Source organism: Artemia franciscana, chromosome 1 (assembly GCF_032884065.1).
Source record: "Artemia franciscana chromosome 1, ASM3288406v1, whole genome shotgun sequence".
Classification (NCBI taxonomy): Eukaryota; Metazoa; Arthropoda; class Branchiopoda; order Anostraca; family Artemiidae; genus Artemia; species Artemia franciscana.
This window is the reverse complement of record NC_088863.1, coordinates 4,787,020-4,798,583: the sequence shown is the minus strand read 5'-3', so window position 1 is coordinate 4,798,583 and position 11,564 is coordinate 4,787,020. Positions and strand designations below refer to the sequence as shown.

The 11,564-nt window shown below is 35.5% G+C and overlaps 1 protein-coding gene across 2 annotated transcripts in view; it reads right to left on the bottom strand.

Annotated features, from left to right (window-relative positions):
• Positions 1–670: 670 nt before the first annotated feature.
• Positions 671–11,564, bottom strand: part of LOC136024749 (sprouty-related, EVH1 domain-containing protein 2-like) — a 38,443-nt gene continuing 27,549 nt past the window's right edge. For both annotated transcript variants that reach the window (XM_065700207.1, XM_065700198.1), the window contains exons 5-6: positions 6,785–6,843; positions 671–1,966 (exon numbers count right to left, since the gene is read on the bottom strand). In XM_065700207.1, coding sequence (XP_065556279.1) covers positions 1,121–1,966; positions 6,785–6,843 — 905 coding nt within the window. In that variant the 3' untranslated portion in view covers positions 671–1,120. The remainder of the gene's footprint in view (positions 1,967–6,784; positions 6,844–11,564) is intronic.

Here is an 11,564-nt window from a genome sequence, read left to right as displayed (position 1 = left end):
CTGTTAAAGTTAAACCCATTAGTAGCGATTGATACTTCTGTTCGATCAATAGCGATTTAAGGTCAAAATTCTTAGATTTAACTAAAAGAATGGTAAAAAAAGGGGGTAAAGAATACAGCATTAGAATTTACAGTCCCTACCGGCGGTGCTGATATCCGTTTCTTGGCCCTTCAGCCAGGAAGTTGGGGGCAAACCATCCTGTACTTTCGCAAACCCTTCCTGTTTACCTTCCCCAGATTTCTCCAGGTATCCATTTAGAGTGCACTCCAAAAATATTGCCTTTTTTCAAGATACGTTCAAATTCCTGACCAACCCTAGAATAAAAGACTTCACACTTTGTTGAAAAGTGACTGGTACCAAAAACCTTGAGACGGTGCTACAACTTTTTAACAGTAATAGATAAAGACTAAATTCCCTACTCACCGAAATCAATCAATACTGCAAAGTTAAAATCCAATACAGAGAGAATCTACAGCAAAACTGGTTCTGTATGAAACTCTTAAGTTCAACCAGTGTGCGAAGTTCTACGGCGTAGTGTGAAAGCACCATTAGAAGTTGACGTCATTCCTGAGGGTTTAAATGTCATTCCAGAGGATTTACCAGCAAGCCAAATGGGAAAGAGAAGAGAATATTTAATAAAAATTAAATATGAGACTCCGGAGAAATTAAATATGACAGATATTCCGTTTATTAGACTGAAAAGACAAAAAAGAAGGAAAATATTCCACAAAGTGGAATATTATTGCGACACAAAACAAAACAAAAAAGAAATTGCGACAAATTGAAACTTCTATAAAGAACGAGAAAAAAAAAAGAAAAATAAAAGATCTCGTTTGTGAGTACACACCAATTCGTAGATTTATTAGTGAACTGGAATAACTTTTCAGATACATAACTTCACACAATTCTAATCAAGGATATGAAGTACCTTGAGCCCTAGTAGGTAATTCAGACCCTTGGTTAAGCAGACTATATAAAAAAGGGAGAAAAAATAAAGCTTCTTCAAGATCCTTAACTAAATATACAAAAAAAGCTGGAAGTCAAATTTCCAGTGGATTTGTCTTGCATCTAAGGCAGTTCATTTTGGAATAGCAAAGATTCCAAATAAAAGATTCTTGATTTAATTGGCTACATGTTCAGGACCACAAATCCTACAATAAACACCACACTTGTGGCATGCACGAAGAGGCAAATAACACCAAAGACATGGCACAAATAGAGATAACAAGGTTAACACCACTAAGCGACAACGATTTGAATTATCTAGCCGCCGCGGGTATTTCGCACTGTTCTGGCACAAGCACGGATTGGCACTATAGTCACTATCCGGATCTGGATAGCAGTGATACATTATACAATCAGCACAACCAATACACGATATTGTATCAATGGCATCTCGCACCGGATCCGGTCCGCTATCACAAGCTCCACGTCCATTCTCTTCTTCATTATAATAAGCTAAACAATTTTTACACTTGAGGCGAGGCGGGCTTTTTAGCTCCAGAGCTTTTCTACTACTCTGAGATTTCTTATAGGTAGACTTTGGAAGCCTAGGAGGGGGTGGTGTAGGAGCAAGAACTTTTTTTATGGAGCTCCGACGAGTAGAAGCTGGATCAGACAACACCGGGTAGCTATAATCATGGCTGGGTTCAACCACAGCTTCTTTTGAGAATTGCACATATGAATAGATCTCACTCCTCTTTGGGTCAGTCTCCCAAGAACGTCCAACCTCCCAAATATTGTGGTAATTTTTATCACTTTCTAACTCCTTTTGGCCAGCAAACTCAATTTCACACAGACTCGTTTCCTGTACAGTTGGAGTTCCAGGGGCTGACAGGTCAGGACTTGAAAGAATGGTCGTCGACGAAAGACCTACGGGAGATATGGCTTCAGGAATGGCTGAGTAGTTTCGCTGATCTCGATGCTTTGGTACAGTACTTCCTCCCTCCAATGGAAGGTTCAAAGACTAAAAAAGAAACAGATGTATTTTTCTTAGCATTAACATTGGATTCCAATACCATACTCCAAAAATAGAAAAAAATACATACTGACCCTGTACTATGATCTAGTTTATTTCTACATTAGTTATCTAGAAAGATATATCAATATTTGATTATTATCAACATGACCTGAAAATCACAGTAAATACACTGTAAAATTCAACTTTCCATATCCCCTTTTCATTTTTATACTCTTTCGACTGATCAAGCTTATGCTACTGAGCTGTTTTCACAAAAAGAAACCGAACAGTTTTTTTGTTTGTTTATTCATTTTCGTTCTCCAAATTTTTCTTCTCTGATACTTACGTAAAAAAAAGAAAAAAAAAAGTAAAGTTAAATAAAAAAGTGAAGATTGAAAAAAAAAAACTATTTAAAATGCATATAGAGAGCAACATTAGAACTTAAAACAAAGCAAAATTACCCTAGCCGGCATGCAACAGATCACCATCTACTGAGAACTTTCAAGTGGTTGCTTGCACTGTCAATATTTTTGATGTTTTGTTGAGAACATGAAACCAGTTCTATTTTTTTCGATTGATATAACATTTGTATTTGCGAATTGCGCATTTTTTAAAACGTAATAAATATCCCGCAAAACAAAAACAGTCACTTAAACGTTACAAACTAAGGTTGGAGGAGATGACCCCGCCCCTTTCTTATTAGGATGTCGCTCTGTACTTGTATTTGAAAAAAAAAGAAAGAAAAAATACAAATTATTTTCTACTTTTCATGTAGAAATACATTTTTACTTCTTCTTTTCATGTAATTATAGATTTTTGTGTCTCCGGCAAATAGTATAAAATACTTATTTTATTCTTGTTTATATTTATTTATTTAAATCTTTATTAAAACATTCGGATTATAAAATATTGTTAAAGTGCACCTAAGTAGGACTTACCATGTCTTAATAAGTATTATTTGGAAAAAAGACTGCAAGCAATAATTTTTTTAATTTTGTTACTATGAGGCATCTCCTCTTTTGTTGGAATCCCCAAGTTGAACGTAAACTCATAAACGAGTAGAAATATCCCATTCCTAAGAAACCTGAACAATCGAATCTTGCATATGTGAAAGCAACTCAAAAAACAAAGAAACACTTTTTTTTTGTTCTTTTAACTGGCTTAAAACTTCAAAAACAAATGATTGAAGTGAACAAATTGATTAAATTAAATAATAGATTAATTATATGAACAAATAAGAACACCAGAGTTAAATTTTTGTTAAGCACACAAAAATACAGGACGAGCAAAGCAAATATGTTGTGAGGACAACCGCCTCCTTTCTTCAGCGCTACAAGAGAAATTAGAGGAAAACGCAAAAATCTAAATGAACGAACTAGAATAAAACAAAACTGACAAAACAAACACAGGAGAAAATCAACAGAAAAAAACTAATAAAAACCAAAATTGGAAAAGATTGATAAGCTAAAAACCAAACAACACGGAGAACATACAAGCATAAAAAACAAATAGAATCCAAAATTAGCAAAAATAAGAGTGAGTCAATTCCAAGAGTGAGTCACACACAAATCTACGATTAACAAAATTCAACGCTACTGGCACAATACTAATATGTATGTAAAATATGTAAAATAATATGTAAAAATTATATGAAAAAATAAAAAAATATATAAATTAATTAAATTTAATATAAAAAATAAATATAAAAAAATAATATGTAAAATACTCATATGTGCATTGTCTTCTAATTTCTTTTACAGCACTGAAGAAAGGACGCGCTTGCCCCCGAAATGTTCGCTTTGTTTGTCAGTATTTTGGCTGGCCTTAAAAAGGCCATTCTTGATCTTCGTTTCTTTAATTTTGTTTTTGTTATAGCAGACCAATATGGTTTACAAGATTACCTTTGGCTTAAAATTTCATTCAAAAGAGTCAATAAAGTTTTGCACTCATTATACTGGCAGAAAATCCTATATAGGAACAAAAGGGAAGCACAACTGGGGGTCAAAGACGGTGTTATTATGTTTCTTTTTGTGACATACTTAAGAAATGGTTTGATAGGTAAAAAAAATTGAAAAATATAAGAACAAACCAATGGGATTAAAGCCGACTTTTTAACATGGCAAAATAAGACAATAATTTTTCTTTTTCTCTTTGGTCAAGATGTTAGGAGGAATCTAAAAATTGTCTTGAGAGGAGGCGACTATTTTTGACTTAGAATAGTTGGAACAAACCAATCAAAACCAGCTTAAGATCAAATTTCTCGAAACTCAATTAAGCACCAGTTACCAATGCCTTTTTTGTACCTTTTTTTACCCTATATTATAGTTCAAAGCTGGCCAAAAGAATTTACGACTAGAAAGCAAGTTGATTTTCGCAATTTTTGAAGAGCATGAACTGTAATTACATATTTTATCTTCTGATTTCATATTTACCACCTATTATAAACATTCTCTAGTAAGCATAAAACAAAACACAAGAATTTGTTGAACCCTTTCTTTATTCTAAGAAAGGTGCATCCCCATTCTTTGCTTTAAAATGAGATAGTCACTTTGAATCATTGTTTTTAGTACCGACTAGAAACATAAAAATGTTGCACCATAGGATACAAAGAAAAAGAAATAATAAGATGATCATGCTTGCTTGTATATATACAACAATTTCATTGAAAAATCTATTATCTGGATACAGCAAATAACGAAAAGCTATCAACCGCACCGACGTAGCCAGACTCGGTTCAGCTACCCCATATCTACCGGTAACCATTTGATTACAAGCCCAAATTGAAACTCTCAGCAAAAACTTTGTATACTTGTAAAAATACTGCTAATATTTCTCCATAAACAGCAACCAATAAAGGCACTAAAGACAGTACGTACGGGAATAAAAAGGCATTAAATAGACCGGCCAACACAACACGGCTATAGGGAGCCTAAACTCGTACATAGGCGCTCCCTGTGAGCATTTTATGAAAGTTGTGTTAGTACACTGCTAGTTCTTTCTAGAAAAGTGACAGGAAGCTCAGGGCTAAAGTGTGCATTATGATTGAATATATATTGCGCGCAATACATAAGTCATCTATAGAAACGCGGCCGGATAGCTTTCGTCATCACTCCAATAGCGCCATTGACTAGTCCCTTCACATTATCAATGTATGAGCATTACATCACCTTTACTCCTGTTCAATCCCTTGGGTAAGCCACTCGTCTTGTTAGTATCCACCAGGAAGATACTCTTATCTACGTTACTTGTATAAACTGATCTTTAGCCTCGATCTTGAGTATTTCCGAACCCCTGACTCTGAAGTGCTGCAATATCGTTTCACTGTGACCCCTGATTGGTTGGTTGTTTAGATAGATTTGTCTTGACTATGACAAACACACCAGTAACTTCCATGGTTGCTCTATTCTACAGCTCCAAGAAGGATTTCCGTGCGATTCTCTAGCTCTGAGGACATTCAAAATATATACAGACGTCATGTCTCCTTGTTATCACATATTCTGTTCCAGTTCTACTGCAATGAACAACCTCCATATGTGTGTGTAGGCCTTGCTTCGTTCGGGTTGATGACGGGTTCTCCAGCCCTCGTAGTTCCAGAGAATGGTCTCAATGAGTTCTCCAACTCTGGGCATTTAGAATATCTGACTACGTCACGTTTCCTTCGTATCTTATGTGCTGTTTATACTTACTAAGGCAAATAATCTCCATAGTGTGTAGCTGACATTGATTCACTAGGGGTGATAATGGGGCCCTCTGCATTCATAGTTGTCCCTCGCCAATTTTCTCAGGCTAATGTTATGGACCTTCAGCCCTCGTTTTACTCGGGCTATCGGCACTCGGACAGATTATACGCTCCATTGCTCGCGGATATGTATCCTTTGACTTTACGAAACTCCTAACAGTTTTTGTTTTTCTTCCAACGAAATTTACTATCGTAGTTCTTATTAAAATAGATTGAATGTAACTGCCGTTTTTTACATTTGAACACCCTGAAAACAGTCAAAAGGCATTTTAACCCAAACAATATCAATGAAGAGACTGATACGATCCTTGTCCTTTTCGCTGACCTGAACAGAGGAGTTAAATCAAAGCTTTTATAAATAAACTTTTTGAGGTATAAGACTTGTTCCAAAACGACAGATTCTGCTGATCCTCATAAATAGAAGACAAATGCAGACCAATACCTATGATAATACAAAAAAAAAAAAAAAAAAAAAAAAAAAAAAAAAAAAAAAAAAAAAAAAAAAAAAAAAAAAAACGGCAAAAATGGTAATGGGAAGGAAGTGTGATACACTGATGCATATTTGCTTAAGCCTTTCAAGTTTACCATCGCACAATAAACAAGATTTTTCTGTCTCTAAAATATTCATAAATTGAAAGTATGTTTTGTTGACTTTCAAAAAGCATAAGCAACATGTCTTCTAACCTGATTACATAGGAAACAATTACCCACAGGTCCAATGTGTCTGCCCAGAATAAATTACGACGGCCCTCTTTTTGTCATTTTTACTCTTCCCCAGGAATGATCTGCCAATACACCTAGGTAGGTCAAACCTGTGTATTGTCATATATGTCTTGTAACATAGGATCACAGACCAAGGAATTAAAAAAAAAAGAAAAAAAAAGAAGGCCAGCTGATTCGATACAATCAGATTTGTTATGAATCTCAATTTATCTCGTTCAATATGTTTATCCCTTAGAGAAGGATATCTTAGAATGGACACTTTCTGATACGGTCAGAACACCATCTCCCCCTCGCATACAGAAATGCCTTTTATGTATAATACCAATGTGGGTTCAAACAGACAAAAAAAGAGAGAAGTTTACCATGAAGACTTCATCCTCCCCATCGTCTACTTGTTTCAACGGTGACGTTTCACACAATCCTGAAAAGGAATAGACCAATTAGAATTATTCTTTATGTAATAAGAGAAGAAGGTTTCACCAAAGAAGAAGAATAAAAAGGTTTCACATAGCCCTGAAAAGGAATAGAGTAATTAGAATTCTTCTTTATCTAAGAAAAGAAGAAACAGGTTTTACACAATCCTGACAAGGAATAGAGTAATTAGATTTCTTCTTTATCCAGACTGGATGAATCTAATCGACAATAAAGACAATCTATTTACAACATTAAACATGATAAAGTGGTTAGATGAGGACATTATCCAACGAACAAATATTTGGACGTCACCTACAGCCTTGATTAATAGTACTGAAACTTCATCATCTTTCATTACAACTACCGTGACAGTTGTGCTATGACATAAGGTTGTAATTTGTATTAATAGCTGTTTTCAATAACTAAATTAAAAAATAAGATTAAATATTTCATGAAAGAAAAAATATTTAAGATATTAATTATATTAGATATATATTATATGTTAAAGTTTTTTTTAATAAATTAGATAAAAGAGATATTAATAAATCTATATATATATATATATATATATATATATATATATATATATATATATATATATATATATATATATATATATATATATATATATATATATATATATATAAATAAGTTGTCTGTGTGTGTGTGTGTGTCGAGTGATGTCATGTTTGTGTGTCGACTGACGTCATGTTTGTTGATTGATGAAATTACACACCGGGACATCGGGACACAAATGACGACCGGGACACCGGGACATCTTATATATATAAAAATAAGTTGTCTGTGTGTCGAGTGACGTCATGTTTGCGCGTCGACTGACGTCATGTTTGTTGATTGACGAAATTACACACCGGGACATCGGGGAACAAATGACGACCGGAACACCGGGACATAGGGAATATAAATGACGACCGGGACACTCAAAGAGAAAGCGACCAGGACACAAGGAATGTTCGATTAGCAATCACCATCAACAAAGCACCGGGACACAAATGACGACCGGGACACAGGGAATATAAATGACTACCAGGACACTCAAAGAGAAATTACAGACCGGGACACCGGAACACAAATGACGACCGGGACACCGGGACACAGGGAATATAAATGACGACCGCGACACTCAAAGAGAAATTACAGACTGGGACACCGGGACACAAATGACGACCGGGACACAGGGAAACAACAACAACGGGGACGCCGGGGGGCACAGGGGGATATATAAATGACGACAGGGACACAGGGAATGTTCGATTAGCAATCACCATCAACAAAGCTCAAGAGCAATCATTAGAATAATGAGGTATAGATCTGAATACAGATTGTTTTTCCCATAGACAATTATATGTTGCATGTTCAAGAGTCAGTAAACCTGACAATCTATTTATATGCACAGACAATGGGACAGCCAGGAATGTTGTACATTCGCAAGTTTTACGTAGTTAAAAATATATATATACCTATCTATATTCACAGGTGGGACACAGGGACACAACTACAATGGCGCGTAACTAATATGGCACGTAACGACTTGCGCGCGCGGGGGGCTTGGGGGGGGGGGGGGGCGCAAAGCGCCTCCCCAACAGCTAGTTATATTATATTATATATTAAATATATTAAGAAAAAATATTTCATGAAAAGCAAAGAGTGAAGTTAAACTTGAAACGAAACAATGAACAATGAAGTAGAACATAAAACTAACATGAGACGTGACAAAACGAGCGCAGTGTTGAAGCTTCTCAAACTCCTTCTCAAATGTGCTAAGTATGCTTTACTCTAAAACTAAATATATAGTTTAAATTGTAAGTTTCATTTAGTTAATTGATAGCCGATTCAAATGAAAGGAATGGATTTACAAGAATGAGGAGAATGATGAAAGCAAACATGGACAAAAGGAATAAAACAGTGAACCAATATTAAGAAAAATCATTCTTATTCGTCCTGTTTAATTATTTGGAGACGCTAATGCATAGTATCCATGCAATTCTAGGTCCAGCGGCATCTCGCCATGGGATAAATTATTGCATATTACATTAATAAAACTATACAAACTGTTACAAATATATTGGTACAGAAAAAAAAAATCCCTGAAAGTTCCAGCAGTATTATCTATTTTCTTTTGGAATGCTGATATACGGCTGGCCTTGGACTTGGACAACAAAATTATTACAATAAAGTAGACTTAAAGCAAAGGGTCAAAAATAGATGCCACCAAGTGATAAACAGCAGCAGCAGAGCCAAATGCAAAAAAAAAAAAAAAAAAAAAAAAAAAAAAAAATTCAACATATTATCAATGTGTAACACCAATAGAGTTTGACTAATTATATTTTTGGCTACAGTCGTTCATCTATGTCCAGAATTTAACATCCTCCCCCCACAGAACTAATAAGCCCAATGAATAGTATAGCAGTGACCATTTTTAGGCAGAAAACAGGACATGCCCAAATAAGGAAAAAGTAGTTCAGACACGTTATTTGAACTCCCCTTTTGTGATTTTTGTAACACAGATGGCGATAAATGCCACACCTTAATCGCTATAGCAAATTTGATAGACAGCAGTCATATTTGAAGGAGGCATGTATTTTCCTTAAGTTGTGATTTAGGTTATGCAGACGCTCGACGGTTGGTCAGAAAACTGTCCAACTGCTGATAAATTTTATTTCCCTCCTGTGATGTTTGTGGAGTAGATGAGAATGAATGCCATGTTCTAAAGCATTATAACTAATGCGATAGATAACAGTCCTATTTGAAGAAGACATACATTAGATAATAATAATAATAAAGATCCTCCTGAGCCATTGCTGGCACATAAGCCGTCGAGTCGACGTTTCAGTTGCTGAGTATTTTTTACATGGACAAGTAGCAAGCTTGTCGCCTAACTTCGCTGCAGTGGGTAACGAACTCGGGTGCTCCATATTGCCAAGCAGAGCATCAATCCATTGTGCTACAACCGGTTATGCATTAGATACTTACAGCTTTTTCTTTAAGGTTTGAAGTTGCCTTATTGATCTTTACTTCTTCTCCCTTGTATGGCACTGTCTGTAGTTACAACAACTTGGAAAATCTAAAGTGGGTTGCAACCTAGTAAAAAGTAAACTACCGCTCAAACTAAGCGAAAAAAAAAATCTTAATAAATTTCCCCAAAGGTAAAAGACTCAGCGCTTTCATACTGATTTACGAATGGTGGCTATTATCCATATTAAACTTATAAAGAAAAAGTAATGAGAGAAACAAATTTATTGGAATTTAAAGAAGGAACTTCAAACTTTCGAAAACTGTGACAGTTTGGAATAAAAGGTATGGTATTTGAATTGCTATGAGTTTGAAGTGTGATTGCTAATCACAATTGAAACTCAAAATCTAAAAAATTGAAGAAAATCTGACGACAGCTTGGGCAGCACTGAAGCATCCTTTTATTTGAATTAGCAGAGCAATGGAACATCGTAGACAGTAGTTGAAGGGCTCATTTGAAAGCTAGTGCTTATATCTTCGGACTTTTTGTAGATTTGTGTTAACTGTTTTTTTTTCCAAATAAGTTGCCGGTCATCGGTTACCCTCGCTTGCACACTGTTTTTGTTTTGTTTTTCGGATTGATATTTGCCAAGTGTCGGATGTTTTGTGGGTGGGTTCCCGTCTAGTGGTGAGTCGTGAATTTATTTATATTTATTTTATGCATTTGTTCTTATTTCTTTTTTTTGTCAAATAGGTGTGCTATATTGTTATACCGGGTCTATGTCAATTGACCTTGTGTCTCCGGCTTGACCCTTTTTTTATATTGTGTGTGTTGTGCAGAAGTTTAAATAAAAATCTTGAATCGTGAATCTAAAGTAAAACACAAATTTTTCATAAAAGACTACTTTTTAACTCTCAAAAAAAGACTTATTGTCCTCTAAATGGCGGCAGATCTCAATGAAAAGCTGGCCATTGAAATCACCATGATCGAAAACCCTAAACCATAGGCGTTCACCCTCATTTTTTGAAAATTCGAGAAAAGGATTTTAGCCTGTGTATCAGAAGCGCGTCTCATCTGTTCCTTTTCAGCACTAATATATATAATTTAATATCTCGGTATTGCTCCTGCATCTTGTTCAGCGTAGAGAGAGCCCAACCCCTTGATTCGTCTCACAAAATTTGTTTCGACTACATCAATGGCATCATGAACAGATGCAGCAGCTAACCAGTTCTCAGCACCGCCGAAAAGGACGCAAATGTAAATCCGCAATTGTGTTTTTTGGCTGGTGTTGGGCTTTGATCACACGAAACGATATAATCACACTAAGATATGTAAATATGGCTGCAATAATAACACTTAAATCGTGGTTTTATGAAGTTTTAATAGCATCAATAAAGCAATTCCCTTTTTCTTTTCTACGATTTTTCGTTTTTGACATAGTTGAATTGTTTTACGAAGGGTCAAAAGTGATTAAAGGGCAACTAGCCCCCCTCCCATGCCTAATATTCACCAAACACATCTAATCAAAAATTTTGACATAGCCAATTTGTTCAACGTAATTGAAAGGTCCAGAAATTATGTCTTTGAGGATGACGGCCCCGCCCCCCACAACCATCAGGGCAAGGGTTGTAAGTTATGCCCTGGGGCATATACGGTTTACATAAAAATGGTGATCGTATAAACTTTGGAGGGGGCTCATTGGATTGGTGATCAGAAGTTCTAGTGTCCTTTTTAAGATTTTGAGTGATCAAAGG